At 37.7% G+C, this 19,509-nt stretch overlaps 2 protein-coding genes across 5 annotated transcripts in view; one reads left to right on the top strand and one right to left on the bottom strand.

Annotated features, from left to right (window-relative positions):
• The window catches only part of FBXL2 (F-box and leucine rich repeat protein 2), a 136,744-nt gene extending 128,609 nt beyond the window's left edge, over positions 1 to 8,135 (top strand). Inside the window, exon 17 of one of the 2 annotated variants that reach the window (XR_008443945.1) lies at positions 6,388 to 8,135. The gene's annotated coding sequence lies outside the window, so the exon portion shown is untranslated. Of the gene's footprint in view, positions 870 to 6,387 lie in introns of those variants that run through there. The other variant, XR_008443944.1, reaches the window with a different exon arrangement.
• UBP1 (upstream binding protein 1) overlaps positions 1 to 19,509 on the bottom strand; it is a 53,178-nt gene that overhangs the window by 25,385 nt on the left and 8,284 nt on the right. For 2 of the 3 annotated variants that reach the window (XM_054019500.1, XM_054019498.1), the window contains exons 2-8: positions 15,521 to 15,672; positions 8,145 to 8,221; positions 4,380 to 4,485; positions 3,675 to 3,781; positions 1,784 to 1,936; positions 1,532 to 1,642; positions 877 to 984 (exon numbers count right to left, since the gene is read on the bottom strand). In XM_054019500.1, coding sequence (XP_053875475.1) covers positions 877 to 984; positions 1,532 to 1,642; positions 1,784 to 1,936; positions 3,675 to 3,781; positions 4,380 to 4,485; positions 8,145 to 8,221; positions 15,521 to 15,672 — 814 coding nt within the window. The remainder of the gene's footprint in view (positions 1 to 876; positions 985 to 1,531; positions 1,643 to 1,783; positions 1,937 to 3,674; positions 3,782 to 4,379; positions 4,486 to 8,144; positions 8,222 to 15,520; positions 15,673 to 19,509) is intronic. The other variant, XM_054019499.1, reaches the window with a different exon arrangement.

The raw sequence follows: 19,509 nt of genomic DNA, 5'->3' as shown, positions 1-19,509 counted from the left end.
TTAGGGGAAGAGGTGTCAAGGAAATACAAACAAAACTTGCTTGTTCAGTGAATTAAGTCAAATAATTGACTTTCACAGGTGGACATTAATATATGACCAAATTTACCAACACGTAGATGCAGGATCATGACTTGCCCAAACAAATAAGTTGCTAAGATCTATCTTAGAAATAAAGATATTGGAAAATATTTATCATTCACCATAAGTGTCAGTTTAAACACCTGGAAGGTTAAAACTTGATAGGGAAAGTGTAAAATATACATATTTGCTTCTTTGAAGGAGACAGATACAGGATTAAATAGAGGGTCCACATGCTGTGAGAAAAAGTAGTGCTCAATAACATTAAGCCTTGCTGTATCTGAGAGAGCACAAGGAGAACAAGATGCGGAGAGCCAGAGGAAACAAAGTAATATTACTACAAACAACCTCTCTGCAACAATACATGGGGCTTTAAAAGTACAGATGTATATGGAAACTTACATTAAAAACGCAGGTGGAAATATGGGACAAAACATATATGCTGTATCTAAATTGCTATTATCTTTACTTTCACTGATTACATATATATAAAGAAAGCAAATAGCTTTTAAAAAACATCTAGCTATTTCAATAAAGGAAATGCAGGTATAAACTGAAAGATTTTTTTTTTTTTTTTTTAATATTAAAGAGTCACGCAGTCCCTCTGCAACAATTTGTCTTAAGTGTTAGATTTAGGAAGCATTCCTCACTGAAACAGAGTAATTGGTGTAAACAAGAGTGAATGAAATTAAGCCAAGGCAGTCAAAATGTTTTTATTTTTGATCATGGAAGTTTCTCCTATATCTAACACTGCACAAGGTATCTTGCACAATGAAAAGGTAAGCAGAAGTCCCTTACAGTGCCTCGCTTTGCCAGAGAATCACCGCAGTCTGCTGGCAAAGTCCGCTTGCTGGACTTTTTCTGCTCATGTTCAACTGCATCTTCAATTATAGGCTCAAGCCTCATCTGGACAAACACCAAAGATTTGGATCAATTTCTTTTCATTATACAGTGAGGAAAGATCTAAAAGCCTTTTAAAAACTTTTGCAATCTTTAGAAAACTGTATAGAACGCACTGGTGTTTAAATAAAAAGAAAATGCAAATACCCAGTGAGGCTCTAGCCATAAACTCAGTAGTCTCTAAAAACATGGTTTTGAGCTCAAATTTGACATGTATAAATAAATCCTAAACCCCAGTTTTTGTTTTTTAGCTGCAAGGTTTTTAGATCTGTACATGAGACTTGTTTTAGAATTCAGCACAAACAGTGCTCTATCCAAGGGTATTTGAATACAATATCTACTATATAGCCAAGTGAAATTTACTCAGCAGAATCTTAAAAGGTTACTGGTGTTTTAATTTGGGACAAGTTTGTCATATTAAAAAGCCTACCTTTGTCTATGTATGCTGTAACTCTCCCCCCATTTTGAGAATGTAATTTATTTACTGCTAATATTTCATATATTGTATATAGATATTTTTTCTTCATAAATACATGCAATTCCATGGAGTTACCTCTGAGAGGATTGTGGTGTCATACGAAGGTTGATACTTTTCTTTTTCATGTGCAGTTCGCTTCTCCATCTTTTCTCTGTCTGTTTTCTGTTTCCTGTCTGCTCCTTTTGGCTAAAAATGAATAGTTAAATGAACAAGCAGACAGAAAGCAGCTTTGCAACTGAAATATGGACCTAAAAACCAGCCATTATAATGTAAACATGTTTTCTATGTCTAAAAAATTTATTGGGGACCATTATTTACAACTATTACCTTAAAAACTTTGATTTGGCAGCTGGCTGAATGCAAATGATCTGTGTATTCTCCATTTTCAGTCTGCTTAAAAGTGTCAACCTGAATCCTAAAAGGAACTCCTTTTTCACCTCCATGTTTACGTGGGGTAAACTCCGTGCTGATACAATGTACCTGAAAAACAAAGTGAAGTTGTATTCCATTCTGGGCATATTCTTAATACTTTTGCCACTACCATTATATAAGTTTCTCTGACAGGGTGAGCAACAATTTATGGCTTATTCAGGAAATGAAACTGGAAATCCAAGGGAGGTAGGAACAAATTCCTTTATCTTTGCCAGCCGCACAGGCTTGGAAGTCAGGTTTAAACCTGTCCCTATTTACTATCAATACATCACCTATATACTCCCCAAAAAGTAATACTTTAACTCCTACATCTTTCACAACATTAAACAACTGTTGTGGATCTCATCATATGTTACTAAAAAAATCCCTCTCAAATTCTTATACGGGATCTTAAAACAAATATAAGAGCAGAACAACTACATCATGCATGATGAATAAATTCAAAGATTTTTCCAGGTATTAGTGCACAGTGGTATAATTTAGCTAGCCTGAACATTAAGATTTTTTTAAATATAATGTCTTGAAATTTCTATCTAAACCACTTACTGGAACGATTTTTAAATCTGACTTAAGACTGGGATTTAGGAGGCTAATGGAGGTAGGTGCCCAAGTGTCAATGAATGGCAATGGGAATTGATACCTAACTCCCTACAGCTTTTTTGAAAATACCAGAATAAAGGCATTGAGTTTATGAGACACATGAATATCATGGCAGTAAAAAGGTACAATAAGAAGAGAGTGCTATACTAGGAACCAAACAGTTACAATGTTGTAGGGCATTAAATACTCAATATAATCACCAATGCCAACACACTGCGCATTCCCACCTTCCAAACAGTAAGAGTTGACTAAGCTTTTCTTCATGCCATTAGCACATTCTGCAAGGTTGAAAATATAACTGTACAAAAGTAAAATGGATGGCTTATTACACACTCTTTACTCCCTGGCAGCAAAGCCTGACATGGAAGCAGATATTGTAATAATTGTATAATTCTTTGACAAAGGAAGAATTACTACTGTCAGGGTACAGTAGCACAACATAATTTACTGCCAATGTGGAAACAATCTACCTGAGCTAACAGGCTAAGGAATATTTCCACTTCTCGCTTTGCACTTTTTCTTCATTCCAATACCTGATTTTTGAGACAAAATTATGCAGAAGGAAGACTATAGTATAATACAAAGAATTCTAATGAAATCTAATTCCACGGAGTAAGTCACTTAGAAAAAAACCTGCCTTGAATATAACAACAAACAATCAAGAATCTAACATCTTGTCAATCAGATAAGTACGAGGACTAAAAATCTGCTTTGAAATTTAGTGATTTCAAATGCTCTCTCTCGTGGTAAAGCAGATTCAGTCCTATTCAGGGGCCCTATTAACTGGAACTGAAGTAATGGAACAACAGTTATTTACAAAAATTTTTAAAAATACACCTCCGTAAATATTTATCCATACAAAGATGTAAGAGCTAATCATTAATTTTCATTTAAAGGACACTCTCATATTCATTTTATTGATTGGTTTTAAAAAGCTGCTTCTGTTCTAAGCTGCTTCTGTTCTAAGGTTTAAAAACCTCATATCAAGATAAAAACTCAGCTAATGTCACCTACAGATCCATGCATCTGCTGCTTCTAAGTTTCCAAAAATGATGGATCTAATAGGAAAATTTTGCTTTTTACTAGGATAATTATATAGGAAACAATCATATAGCACAACTGTTATCACATTCATGACCTGACAAAGACCAAATCAGTACACATCCAGTAAAGCAAAATTTCAAACCTGAATAAAGGCAGATGTACGATTTCCAGGATCCCACAGAAATTCGACTGCATTGAGCTGGCTTGGATTTGTCTTTATATCAATTACTCCAACAGACATTGGAATATCTACATAAAAATGGAAGTATATGCTATAGGAACACAGCAGTGAGAGGACTTGGTTTGTTCTGAATAAAACCCCTTAATCTGCAAACTCATCTACAGTGAAACGTACTGTATGTTACCACACAAGGGATGACAAAAATTGGTTGTTTAATGACAGTGGTTTTCTGATAAAGATGGAGATGTATACTTAATTTGTGGGGAATAATGCGAGGTGATTCTATGGGTTTTACTATAAATCTTATGAAATCTGCAATAATTAAGTTTTTACAGTATATTAGCAATACAGATGTTTCTCTCATGTTCCCGATTACCAGAACAGATTTTGCTCTGAAAGAACAAAAGGGCTATTAACTGAATTATTTAGGGTTGCTGTTTTCTGTAATGTTAGATGAAGGCCATTAAAGGTTTTCATGGAAAATTCACAATGTAACATTATTGAAAACATTTATATAAATCTCAAGTATCCTAACACAACAAGTAGCATACAGACATTGGTATGTATGCTTTTGCTATCCCCGCTGTTGATATATAAATTGATGCTCTTCTTATCAAGACAGTCTCTTATTTTAACCCTAGATAATAAGGGAACTGATAGACATACCTAAGTCAAGAAGTCTGTCCCCAGGGCGATTCCACTTCCAACCTTCCAGTTGCTGGTGCTCTGTATATTGCAACCTTCTGTCATGGAACACAACTCTTATGATACTCTAGTCAGAGGAAGAAATAATTAAAAATTAGCCTTGGAATCAGTATACATTAAAGAGGAGATTGATGCATTAAAAATATTCTGAAATACGTACTGGTGATAAATACACACACTTTTAGAACAAAATCAATGGAAAGCACTTAATCCAACTTTATTTAGTATAATGTCCCAGAACACTTTAGACTAAGTAATACAGAAACAAAGGTGAAAAGAAGGGGCAAGGACCAGAGTATGGTTTAGATGCAATATGAAGTGAAATGGAGAGCTGGGGCAGACACTGCCCATAAAGGCTGTTGCAGATTAGGTGAACTGGAGAGGATAAGGCTCTCACACAGCACAGTGGCCAAATTACATGGATACAGCGAGGCAGCATTAGGAAAATCAGAGAGCAGGTCAACCGGAAAGGTTATAACTTCAGTTTCACACACTGAATAGCACTGACGTATGGTTTGAACCAAATTTATAGAAGAATTTGCTGGAAAAAATCAGAAATAAAAAGGTAACATTCTGCAGTAATCCACAAAATAAAATATTTAAACTTGAATGAGTCACCTAAAAATCTGCAAAAAAGGGTTTTGTACAATTTCTAAATGGGAGTGCATTAATTGAAATATTTCAAGTATAATTGTGACTCCAACAGTTCAGAAAATTAATAAGTGGATAAATCGATGTGTTTGTGTAAAAAAGATGTATTACTAGATAAACATTAAGATCTTGCACTACACAAGGAGGACTTCAATTTATAGTTAGCATGGACAGAAACTGCCAATTCTAGAACTATTTCCACTCTTCTAGATACAATATTCATCTAAAATATTATAAAATTAGACAATTTATTAAGAAGTTAAAAATAGGTTTCAAATACTATGCATGCCTCAGAGTAGCCCAGCAAAATTCTGTAGTTTTACAATCACACCTCTCTCTCTCGCTCTAAAAATACAAGTCTCTCTCTGCCTAGTTGTGTGAATGAGCACAGGAACAGTTACTATACAGAGGGAAATGGAGAAACTGGTGGTTCACAAAGGGCTGCCAAATGCCCACTAAATGCCCAAAACACTCAAATATGGTGTTCTGGCTTTATTCATATCCTTGCCATTAAACTATGGTAGCTTTTAACATGAAAAACAAGTTGAAAAAACAAAAGGATTAACATTACTTCTCAATTGAAATTGTTAAGCCTGTTGGGAACCTGAAATATCTGTAGCTGTTTACAGCAATGCAAAATATCCCACTATAGAAAATACTTCACAACCAACAAGCATTTCAGTATCCATACTGAAAACATTTCAAATACCTAACTAAAGCAGTAAATGCAAGTCAAATAACTATTGAAAAGTAACCCTGATCTCAAATACTCACCCAAAGGTTAGTCATAAGTGTAGTCAACCAGTAAAAACAATAAATACTTTTCAAATTGGTCTCAATAGCAGTGGGTTCCCATCAGATACACTGAAACATTACTTAAAGCCCCCCAAAGGAAAAGGTGGCAGAAATCTGCAACGTTTGTCACAACAGCAAAGCAGCAACACAGATGACTACAGCGTTTCAGTTCCAGGGTCCATAAATCCAGCGATGTGATGCTCACATCTAGCACTCATTGATGGAATTATCACAGAATAAGTTCCCTGTCTGAATGACTAAGCAAGAGCAAACAGCAGGACTATACTTGCCAGCATAGTTCTCAAATGGAGAGTCGGCATTGGTGGGCAAAAAAAATTAACTATCTTGATAATTCCCTCTCATTCAGAGACCTAACAACATATGGTATGTATTAATTTTTTCAACCTGTCCTTCTGGCTATTAGAAAAAAAAGTTAAACAAGTAATTCATGAGCACTTGTGTGTATTCCCATTTTTAGCTTGCCAAACATTACATTCACTCTACATTATTTTGTTTACTGTAGTTCCTAACAGCAAGTTAGAAAAAGTTTTGGTTAGCACTACTGATAAGACGGAGTCAGAAGAGATGGATTCTTTGCTCAGCGGCCACTGGGCTGCTCCGTGACCTTCAGCAAGACACTTAAGATCTGTTTTTCTAAGGTGATGAGTACTCACAGCTACCAACTGACTTCAACTGAAGTTGCAGGTGTTCAGCACTTCTGAAAAAAATCAAGCTCTCAAATCTTTGTGCTTCAGCTTCCTCTATCTGCAAAATGCAATAACTCACAGCAAAACACAAAGCTTTATATGGGACAGAGTCAAAGTGCTAATTTCATACTTTCAGACGTTTAAGTTTCTTGAAGTTTAACTTCAGCTCTGAATTCCAAAGGGCTTTTGTCTGTTTTTGTTTAAACTACAACAGTCTTATACTAAAAAACAAAACAAAACAAAAAACCCACAAAAAACCCCACAACAACCAGTAAGTTATGACGTACTCTCAACATTAATTTTAAATAAACAATGATTTTGTCTGGTTTCCTTATTATTTTCTTTTTAAATAATTATGACAGCTATAGGGAGGTAAGAAGGAGAACACCCTGCAGAGCTTCTAAGTAAAAGGGAAGCAGGAGCAAGTGACTCATGGAAGCCATCTGGGAATTAGGTCCAGAGACCTGCATGACTGATTGATCTTCTGGTGCCAGAGAAAGTATGCAAAGCTCTATAAACTACCTATGCTGGGCTCCTGCTGATGCCTGCTACCTTGCACTTTGTAAATTCCAAAGCCCTTTAGCTGGCTTATAATAGAAAGCAAGTCTTCAATCTTAACTATGGAGTAGCTACCTTCTCCCTAATACTACTCAACTGTGATTAAAAAAATTAAGGACAGATATTACTATTTGTTATTCAGAGCAGACAATGTACAGTGATGATCAAAGTAATCAAAATAAAGAAGTCTCTATCCCGAAGAGACTGAAGCTTGCAAGATAGAAGATGGGTTGCAGTGGAAAGCAAAAAGGTGAGGGACAGTTAGGGTTTTTTAAAACTGCCTTCTTATGGGCCTTGCTATATACACACAGAATGTTCTTCCCTTCTGCCAGCAAGGCAGGTCAGTTGAAGGTAAAAACCTAATATGCAGACCAAAAGCATATCTGATTTTCAGAACCACCATCTTGATCATATTTTGAAGGAATGCTACCAGGGGAGACTACACAGATAGAACTGTTTCGCTTAGAAAAAAAAAAGAGACCACTAAAGTGGGATATGATAGCAGTCTAAACAAACATGAATAGTGTGGAAAAAGTGAATAGACAAATGTTATTTTTCCTTTCCCACAATGCAACAGCTTCCATAACCCTGATCATCTTTGTTGCTCTTCTCTGAACCTTTTCCAGTTCCGCTATATCCTCTGAGATGGGGCGACTAGAAATGGACAGAGTATGCAACGTGTGCACACCATGGATTTGTTTTATTTAGTTATTTTGTCAAGTTACTCAGATTTGATTTTATCCAGCCATGTTAGCTGGAAGGAAAATACTTAATTTTCCTTTAATATTCCCTGGCTCCCAACCAGACTAAGCTACGGGGATCTCAACCAGGGGGTTGTGACTGCTTCTACTTTCTTTATGGTTAGATTAAGAGGTCTGGGGGAGAAAGGGTTCCAAATTTTTTTCCTGTTGCAATGTGGGGTAAGAGTAGAAAAAAAAGTTGAAATCCACTGGACTAACTTGGCAACCAGCATCGATCTCTCATTACTATTATCTAGAGAACAACTCTCCTTCACCTTCACCAGTTTTCCACTGATCTCCGGCATGTCTCCCATCTTCCGATTATCTAGCATCCGTATTTCATAGGACTGACCTTTAGAGAAAAAAGTTTGTATCAATAAAAAGGTGACATACAAAGCCTCTATGTTTAAAGCAGAGAATATTTGGTTTATATTCAGCGTGTTGTAGAAACATAAGGTTAAGGAACTTTTATAGGGAGTTCTCAGTATACAGCTGGTTGCATAAGAATAAAGTGAAACTTTTACGGTACTGCTGAAACGACAGATACTTCCAAACCCTATGTATCCTACTTTATGTCTAGTACAAGTGTCTATTCCTATTTGGCAGAAAGGAACACAGACCACACCAAAAGTTGAATTCCTTTATATCTGAAATAGCTGAAAGGCAATATGTTGATGACAAAATAGAATATTTTCACAAGTACCATGTATTCTGACTGCAACGGAATGAGTTTTTATACTGTTTACAGCTGCATTTATGTACTGATCGCCTTATTTTAACTTGCCTTAAACACATTCTGCCTATGGGGTAAAAACCCTTCCTATAACTTTCTAAAAAAGTGGCAGTCTTTAAAATAGTTACCTGTTATTTTAATAAGCAAGAGCGTGATGAATCATACTGCTATGCTTTAGTGAGTTTGTTTCAGTATAGAGGAAGGTCATGTTTACACATATAGCACTGCAATGGTGCAGCTGTATTAATACTGGGGGAATTGTATATAGAGTGTTTTGAGCACACATCAGCTCCTACAGTTAGAAGGAGCACTGGTCCTACTGGCTGCCTCTCCCTGTACCCCTATCTTCCACTCTTTACCAGAGTAAAGGCAACATAACAAGAGGTCCCTGGGTCTACCATAAACATACACACATCAAGACACCAAACCCTCCTTTTGCCTTCACAAAAGCTATTAGGCAAGCAGTGTTAAGGAAGCCAAAGAACTGTGTTTTCAAGCGGTATGCTTGCCCTTCATAGCTTTCACATGAGATCTGTCGATCAAACAACATTATGGAGACTATACATCCAACCCACATCCTATTGCAAAGCACACAACTCAAAAAATTCCCACCTACAGCTCCAAGCCACTACCCTAACAGATCTACTCAATAGATCTTAATCTTACCTCTTTCATCTGAGCCTTTCAAAAATCACAGGAGGCAATAACCAGGACTGTTTCAATATCTGAGGTTATGTCTACACTACAAAGTTAAGTCGACTTAAGTTACATCGACAGACAGCCACCACTGTAATTAAACTGCTGTTGCATGTCCACACTGTATTCCTTACGTCAGTGGAGCGCATCCACAGTAGCAGCTCTTGCACTGACACAGAGCAGTGCACTGTGGGTAGCTATCCCACTGTGCAACTAGCTACAGGTTGTTTTGGGAAGGGTTTGCAATGCCTCATGGGGGCAGGTTCAGCATCACAAGATGTAGGTTTCTCAATACCATCATTCCATGGGCATCCTACTAGGTTTCCAGCTGATTTTCAACTTCTCCAGGTAACCTGCGAGCCAGCCATCTCTGCCAGAAAGCATGGATCCGGCACGGCCCTTCTGGTGTTCATAACACACAGCACAATACAGGCTATAAGAGGAGCTCAACGGGGAGCTATTTGGCTGAGGGAGGCTTTGAAGGAGCATTTTTAACAATGAGGCACAGTAATGTGTGTTGCTGTAGGATGCTGAACCTGGCATTGTTTGTTTGCATCGTGCTACCTCCTCTCTCCATCAGAAAGTTAACCCTATGCAATAGACATCTGTTTGAAAACGTGAATGCCAGTGATGTCTGTTTTTACTTGTTCAGGGAAAGTTAATTCTTTTTCTTTTCATTCTTCCTTAAAACCATGCCTCTTTTCCCAGAGCCTGAGGTTAAGCACCCTGACTGCTCCCCCCATCAACTCCAAAACCCTGACCCCAGACCACTCCTTGTAGAAGCAGCACGTCTGTGTCGCAACCCTATGCTCAGACATGGCGTCTGGATGGTCAATAGGTCACATTGGTGTCGTGTGCAATACACTGGTGCCGTGTTCACCATCGTGGTGCCATGTGCCTATTCTCGAACCTTCTGCCTCGTCAATCGTAGGTCACGTTGGTGCCATGTGCTACAATACCGGCGTGCCGTGTGCATAAACTTAGTGTGCCAGGTGCAGTACCTGTTGACGTAGAGGGCACCAGCTCAAAACCCGGTTGGTGTAGGAGCTGGGGACCAATCAAATGCTGGCACGAGTAAGGGTCTTCCAATAAAACTATGTCCCGCGCCAAAATCAGTATGAGTGTCCGCGTGTTAGCTGAAAGGCCTGATCACCCTTTCAGCTAGGGTCTCCTCCGGATTTATCCGGCTCGTGTCGTGTCGTTTCGTTTCGGATTACATCCCGTCATGCCCCTGGTGTCTGTACTGCTGGTCAGCTGTGCCTGGAACGTGGTATGCGCATTTTAATTTTTTGTGAATATTCTGTTTGCTCGGTCTCTTCCTTTTTCTTTTCCTCCTCCCCTACTTGGTACCAAATCTCGTGTATAGTATATAGGGGACGAATTGTTGTATTAATTTGCTGTTGTGGTCAGTTGGTGTATTTTATGGGATTCGATTAATGCATGTACAGTTCATTCAGTTTTGTATGTCTGTTCTGGTTTTTTAAATGAAAAATTGATCATAAATCATTCGGTTCTTCATTGTCGGATGTAAATAGACTGTTTCAAGTCACATATGTTGCTGTTCTGGTGATACTTTTGGTTGATGACTTGTTCCTATTTTAATTAAAGTTATGTGAATATTTTTACTATAATAGTATTGTTAGTTGGTAAAAGTACTCCTCCCTAGCCCAAGTTGTAGTTCATTCCCCATTAATAAACCACCACATGTTTTGAATTGCAATCTTTTTTTGCTTCAATTTTCCTCCTTCACTCAAATATTCATTCAAACCTATATTGGTCTCGGACAGTCTGCAGCTCTGCACAGTGACTATTTGCCTCCCTTGCCTTCTGCTATGCCTGCCGGAGCTCTTTGACTTTTTACACAGCACTGCTGCATGTCCCTATTATAGGGCTTCTCCTCCAAGCCCTGAACAAGTTCCTGCGGCTGAAGCAGAGCTGTGCCTGCACAGCCTCCTCTCCTTACAGATCCAGGGGATCCAGCACATCCCATGTACTCCTGGCAGGAGCATGTTTGCTGCATGGAGCCAGCATGCTCAGCTGGGCAGTAGCTATATGAGCTCTCCACAGCGAGCAAACAGAGCAATTTCAAAGCTTCCTGTGGCTTTAAAAGGGTAGGGGCGCATGCCTGTATATTGGCTGCAGGGCAGCAGAGTTCAAAACAGTGACCAGAATGGTCACAGTGAGTGTTGTGAGACACCTCCTGGAGGCCATTTAGGGCGACATAAGCAACGCAGTGTCTACACGGACACTATGTCATCCTAAGTGCTTCGCCTCTTGTCAAGGCACAGCAGCAGAGTTAAACCAGTGGGAGGAACATTGCAGTGTGTACACCTCCACAGTTACGTCGACGTAAGCTGCCTTACGTTGCCTTAACTTTGTAGTGTAGACAAGCCCAGAGACATTTCAGTCAGCACCAACTGAGAATCAGACTTGTCTATATCACCTTGTCAGCTGGTCGGGTTGAATGAAGCATTATGTAATTAAGAGTAAAGTCAGAGTTTATCTAAGGATTATGTTAGCAGATGCTAGATCTCTAGCAGATTCAGGGCAAAACGTGCCATGCTTTGGCATTCCCTAACCACATATTCAAGACAACCAGCGATGTATGAAACTAAGACATAACTGACAATCAGCTAAATTCACAGCTCAATTCTTTTGCTTAAATACTATAGTGACTGGTACCACATTAACACCCAAGATGCATAGAATTCACTTAGATTAAAATCACTAAAAGTTTTAATGTATACTCACACCCAGTAATCTAATCAAACATTAAATGTTACTACATTTACTCCAAAGAAGTCCAGAAGCAAAGCTTTTGGTGCTTGAATGTTGTTACACAGAAAAATCAGACCATGTAGTCAAATACTGAGACACTGACTGTGACCAATACCAGATGCTTCAAAGGAAAATGTAAAAATATTGCAATGGACAATTATGGAATAATTTTTCCATAGGAGGAAGTTTTGTCTGAACCGTTTCAGTTAGTGGTTGGTCTATCTCAGAAACTTTAATCAAGTATTTATAAAGACAAATAACTTTAAACATTTGGATTCCAAAACACTAGCCTAGAGGATCAAAAGAAATGTACGGCTAACCAAAAAAGCTATTTACAAAACTACACAAAGCTGTACCAATTTATATTTTTCTTAGACTAAGCTCTTTAGTGCAAGGACCTCATATCTACTAAGCTTGTGCAACACCTAGCACAACACAGCCCCCGTCATAATATTGCCCAATGCTATTATAATAAAATTTAGGTATTTTCCTGAACTATTCATAAAATAATTACATATATTCCTCACTGAGATACCAACGAAGGAAATGCAATCCAAAAGACCCAGACAGGATGGGCCTACACAAATTCCCTTTCACATTCAATACTTAGAGCCGAAACAATGTACTTACATGTAAAATATTTTTCTTAGAAGCATTTATTCCAGTTAAATCCTTCTTGATTATAAGTGGCCCCTTCCATCTTGGAAGATCCAAAACAAATACATGCAGTACACACCCCCCCCACTCCAAATATTCTAAGATCAGAAGGGAGCATTATGATCTAGTCAGACCTCTTACATAACACAGAGAATATATTATGGTCTTGTATTCAATCAGGTAAAAACTGCTATTACTCTCAAGGTGCTTTAAACAAATATAGAAAGAGTAGGTTATAAATATAAGTCCCACAAGATAAGATACATAGTGACCTTATTCATGTGGAAATCTGAAGATGATATCGGTCATCATGCCAGTATTAAATGTAGGTACAGTCTGCATATATGGATTCTGCCCCCTCCCACCTATCCTCTATTCCCCCCACAAGGCCACCACCTCACCTTACATGTGTCTCTTCTCCAGGGTCCAGGCACCTAATTAGTGGAGCCGCGCAGGAGTGGCCCCATTAAATTAGGAGGTGGGCCCTTCATTCTCTCCTGTGCAGCTGCCCAGGCATGCACCTTAAAAGGGAACTATCTGTGGACCACCTGAATGGAGCTCATGGACCACTGGTGGTCCACAGACCATAGTTTGAGAACCTCTGGCTTATATGTTTTATTTTTAACTTACCCTTTATGGCAGCATTTCTTCCCTTAAGCTCAGCAAGAGAAAAACTTCCCAAGTTTGTCTACTGACTGGTGAAGTTAGTGGAAAGGATTTCCCTAGAAGATCTTTCTATCTTAGGCTACTAGATAAAATGGCTAGACTCACATGACTAGTAATCTAACTGGCTTCCTATAAGTGAGACAGACAGTAAAGTACTTAAGGGCTGCAAAGACATTTACCTGTATGTGTTACTTGGTAAATATTTGCAGATAGAACATTCAGAATTTACCTTTCAAACATACATTAGTCATAAATAGCTTTCCAAGACTTGACAGTAACCTACATTGTTACACAGATGCTTGAGCTCTGGTTAACTGCCATTTAAGATCACAATGATTTTAACCTTTGAATTATCTCAAAACCCACACACAATAAAAACATCAGCCAAGTAACTAACCTCACCAACCATATTTAAAATGGACACCACCTTAATGTCTAGTGAATTTTTTCAATTTTAAATTAAAATTAGTTTCATATATACATCTGTCCCTCTGTCTCCTTCCCCATTTGGGGGCATTTCCAAGTCACATTTTCATACTCTTAAAAATAATGTCTCTTTCCTTTATTGTTGGGCGAAAACCAACAAAAAGAAACTGATCAGCTATAAAGGGGACACAATTAAACATATTATATATAAAATGTTGTCAAATGCATGAAGTAAAAAAAATTGTGAAGTATCCCACCTATACCAAATCTCTCTATTTATATTCATTTTGAGTGCTACCCGCAGGTACAAAAAATTCAGACAGTATCCTTTAAAATGTGAAACAACACTTCACTTTCATACTAGTACGGTAACAGGTCTTTTAAGCTTGATTTTCTAGTTAATTACATATAAGTAAGCTTGACCTTTGTTTTCCATAAAGCAAAAGAATTTCAGTATCTTTTTCCAATACTTGCAGAGTCTCCTCTCAGTAGTGGCATTTTTTCTATCCCTACACATTCCCTTCCCAGAAGGATTCCCTCCGCCTTTAAACTTAAATTAATATTAAATTTTTAGATTTCTCTGGCTTTAGGTGCTCCTACTGCTTTGTAGCTACCAAAATACTTATGCAGAATAATACCTAAAAGATTAATTCACTGTTTTGGGTGCACTTCTAACCTTTTGGAGGTTTAGTTACTACCCTCTGCATATATGCTGGCTTCGCTAACTCCTCTGCCACCACCTCTGAAGTTTCATGATACATTTTGTTACCATCTCTTCTTACCTGTTCTTAGACTCTCCCAGTGGTCTAGTGCTTGGACTTTAAGTTTAAGGTAGAAGGAGACTTCCTAGGAAGCATATGTGTGGGAACAGAACATTAAAATATGATTGGTAGTGGCAAGTCCTATCTGATCCCTATGTAGCGGTCACTAAAGCCTTACTTTAGTAGCATCCTGTGCAGTCTTGAGAGTTACTCACCTAATGAGGATTTGCTTATGTATCCCTCCACAAGCAGAAATGCAGAATGCCAAGTCAGATATCTGTGACATCAAGGTCAAGATTTTAATAATTGGGTGCCTGTAGTTAGATGCCTATCTACCTCCTTTTCTACAGTGTTAAGCACACAGCAGCTCCCACTGAAGTCAACTTTAACATTAGACATGCTGTTATATGCTGTAACTTTTTAGTAATGTCATTATAAAAGTGATTAAAATACAGTCCCAGACCACTTTAACCATATAACTGCAGACCAAAGAAATGATCCAACTGTAGGTTTTTATTGTTGGTAAATTCAAGCAATTTGTATTTAAATATCAAGGAATATTTTATCTAAAAGCAAATATGATGTAATTCACATTTATTTTTTAATTTAAAACATGCATATTTACACGCTGCCCTTAGACCATGGTATATTGCTGACATGGACCTAGGTCACGAGAGTCGGACATACTGGCATACATGACCATCAGGAGAGACATAAGAGGAATACCATAAGCATTGCTAGAGGTCACTGAAATTGACAGCCAAAGCTATAAGCTATAAGCAGAAGCCTCCCCCAGCACTCTTGGTCTTTCATTTTCACATGGAAATTCTAAAGAGGAAGATACCACCCCTATTTTTCATCCCTATACTTTTCAGCATCCCAACATTCATTAAGTTACATCCACGGTAAACATATGCAGAAGACGCATACTAACCTTGGTTCAAGTAAGTAAGAGTTTCATCGTGCAATTTGACTGCTGGAGATGTTGCAGCACACATAACGTATTGAAACGGTGGATGTTTGGTCTCGCTGTCTGGTGGAAGGCTGGAATCTTCCTGCTTGAAAATTGGCAGTGCCAAAACATCACTGAAACAAAAATCCCACAACATCAGTCTGAAAGAAGCATCCATTTATCTTACAAAACAAAGGCAAAATCAGAACCACCACCACCTTAGGAAAAATATTTTCAAAAAGCTGAGTGGATAAAAATTAATTAAAAAAAAAATCAAGAATATATTTAAATCAGATTTTTTTTAAATTAAATAGATTGGGCCTTAGCATAGGTTACTATAATCTATTTAAATTAAAATTTTAAAATATTAAGCAGTACATGTCTGCTGCAAAGTTTTAAAGAAAGTCAAACCACTCAACTGGTTGAAGTTACTGGCCAAGCCCCAGGAACCAGAGTTTGCTGAAGTGCTAAATCAGCTTTTGACAGCAGTAGCCTCTTGTGCAGGTTCAGAGAGACTGTTTTCTCCATTGCAGTTCATTTAAGTAGTTCAGTTCACTGACTAGATCATTCAAAGTTAAGAAACTAAAGAGCTGATAAAGTGGAAAAACTTGTTTTCCCCTTCCAATGTATGAATAAAATTGTCTAGTATAGAAGGATGCGATCTGCTAGTTCTAGACTCTGGTGGAGCTGGACAGGTGGAAGCAAGACAGGAAGTTTTCCCAAAACTACCAATGCAGATAAGACTATGTCTAGAACTGGGGAAGCAGCCACGAGACATGGTTTCTATTCTTTCATCTGCCACTAAGATACTTTGACCTTCTGAAGTCACTGGACTGCTCTGCTTCAGTTTCTCCATCTGGGAAGCAAGGTTAAGAGATATGCCTACTTGAATAGTTCTATACGATATATTGCTTATAGGTTCACACTCCTAAGTGAAAGAACTCCAAGCTCAAATGTCTAAAGCCATTATAGTTGCAGTAAGAAGAGTTTTGTCGCAGCACCTACCAATGCAACTTCTCAAGCACCTAAACCAACAGTCCCTTTCCTAGGGGAAGGTGAAGTTACTGCCAAACAGACAGACACAAACAGAAACTATCTACATTATAAATTGGAAGCAGGCTGTAACCAAGTTCCTGGAGGTTCTATTAGAAGTAGAGCATAGACAACGTTCAAAGGGACAAGTGATGAGTGAAACTTCAGCAGATCAAAGAAAGTAAGAAGGATTATTGGAGGAAGTTAGGGTGACAAGCTTCAAAGTTAACATCAGGTAAGAAAGTAGTTCATGGCCTGCTTTACTTTGCTTTACTGTATGTACACTAAATTAGTAAGATGATTTACCTTGCCAGTGTGGCAATCACAGACAATTTGGCTAAGAAAATACAAAAGAATCCAACTGAAGGCTCCTGTTCTGCCCATGTTTATGAACAAAGGTTGTTGGCAGTCACTTAAGACACATCTAGGAGGTGAATCTTCCTACTCATCAGGCCACCCTCAATATGGATGCAGCTACCAAGCATATATTTTCACTTAAGTGTTTAGTAAATTCTGCTGATTCTTGTCTAAAACAGCCAGCTCTAGGTATATAAAGCCTTCCCTAGATAAAGAAAAAGAATAGAAAGTGATGAAAGGAAATACAGTAGAACCTCAGAATTACAAAACACCAGAATTACAAACTGACTAGTCAACCACACACCTCATTTGGAACCAGAAGTACATAATCAGGCAGCAGCAGAGACAGAAAAAGCAAATACAGTACAGTACTGTGTTAAACGTAAACTACTAAAAAAAAGGAAAACAGCATTTTTTCTTCTGCATAGTAAAGTTTCAAAGTTGTATTAAATCAATGTTCAGTTGTAAAAAAAAAATAAACAAAAGCTGTAACATTTTGTTCAGAGTTACAAACAACCTTCATATCCAAGATGCTCGTAACGTTGAGGTTCTACTGTAATGGAAAACATTTAACTCAAGATTTCTTTAGACCATTTGTTTAAAAGCTGAAGCCACATGGAGAGACGCCATCTGCCTCACAATCCCCAAGGATATTCCATAAGCCATGCAATCCCTTTGAGAGGAAATGGAAGGCAAACACAATACCCAAGTAACAGTAACCTCACTCAGAACTGAAAAAAGTTCAGATAATTTTAGAATCTAGAGGTGACATGCAACAATAATTTTTTAAGTAAGGTAGCAACTTGCGCCATTGTTAAAATATTGCTCACATACATATGACCTACATACAATAGAAAGCACCTTTCAGGAAAAGATGTATTATTTCAAATATGTTGAAGGCCAAAAGGGCCCATTTATGATAATCTAGTCTGATCTTCTGCATAACACAACACAAGTCACAGAAATTTACTCCATAATTCTTACAACAAACCCATAACTTCTGATTAAGCCACAGCTTCTTTTTTAAAAAGACAGTTTTGTTTTAAAGACTTCAAGTGACGGAGAATCCACCACACTTTCAGTTATTTGTTCCAATAGTTACCATCATTTGGACGTCTTTTTTTCTACCTGCAATACTGAGTAACAATGTACAACTGTTTGAGATATATCAGTTAGCAACTTTTTAAAATTCATTTAATATCTACTACATTGTTTTTTGTGCGGAGGAATTTTCAGAAGCCAGAGAATCTGGCATTTGGTACTGACAATGTCAGAATCCAGGGACCAATGCTTACCAGTGGCAAAGAGCTTCTAAATAATGAAAGGTGAACTGCATAAAATCAAACAAAAATTTAGTTAAGGCCAGAAAATATAAACTGAATGCCTCCGGCAGCCAGACAGTACATGTGTAGGTTAATAGCTTAGCTTTAAAAACAAAACACAGATGATACTTCGAAGGAAGTTTCTTCTCCCCCAGCCTCTCCCAAGGTAAATTAAATTTATTTCCTTGCATAAGCACTTCTATACTCTGCTCAGTGGTGGCATTCAGTATACATCTATGCATAAATTCAGTTTAGCTTTACAAATCACCTTTAAGGCTAACTGCTATTCAAATTTTTCTCCACAATAATTGAGGAAGCAATGCTATTTACCACTCACGATTTTTATGACTGAATATTCCCACAGGTTTTATTTAAAGCAGACTGGAGGTTGGAAACCATGCCCACATTGCAAGAACCCATAACTTTATAGAAGACCAGTAAACCACATGTTGCTTTGCAATTAAATTTAACTAACTTCACACTAAGTTTTATGCTTTTTGCTAACCAGAATACAGTGTATTTCTAGATACGATTTAGAACTTCAGCAGTAAACATGTACTGCTTGAACATGGGTCCCTTCCATCCTGGGTATTTATTATGGATGGCATGATTGATGGGAGGACTAGAAGATGTCCACATCTATGACAGTAACTTCCTCTTTGGCTGTTAGGCATCTACCCTGGTACTTTGTGTTGTGCATACTAGCAAGAAAATTAGGTGATAAAATGCTTTCTCCATCTGCTTGCTCACTGACTGCAAAATTTAAATTTGTTGTTGGATATCCTGCAGTGTTGCTTGAAGGTCTTTCCAAACTTCAACAGCATCAGCAATAAAGCAATTTGTCCAAAGTTACAGAAACAGGTTTCAGTATATTTAGCATATCTTCTACATTTCTCTTCAGTCTTATGTTCAGTCTTATGTTGATTACATTTGGCTGCAATAGTTCCATCTATTTTGTCCTGCTTTTCTTCACAAGTTTTCATCTGCATAGACAAGTTTTTAATAAACAGCTCACAATAGTCAACCTCTGAAATCCATCTTGCATCATGGGGGAGAATTAGTTTTGATCCTCCTCCTGTGTTCAGTGAAGCTGAAGCAAAGTGACTCGCAGAAGTATTTTACAATTTGAAAAATTTGCTTTATTCCTGGAATATGTAAGTGTTTGACAAGAAAATGCATCAAATAGGTACTACACACCCATCTATTACAGGTTTCAGGTTCACTTCATTATTCTCTTCTAGATTTCGTATCTTAATTTCA

Source organism: Malaclemys terrapin, chromosome 2 (genome assembly GCF_027887155.1).
Source record: "Malaclemys terrapin pileata isolate rMalTer1 chromosome 2, rMalTer1.hap1, whole genome shotgun sequence".
Classification (NCBI taxonomy): Eukaryota; Metazoa; Chordata; order Testudines; family Emydidae; genus Malaclemys; species Malaclemys terrapin.
The sequence above is the reverse complement of the archived record's forward strand: the minus strand, read 5'-3'. Positions and strand labels throughout refer to the sequence as shown.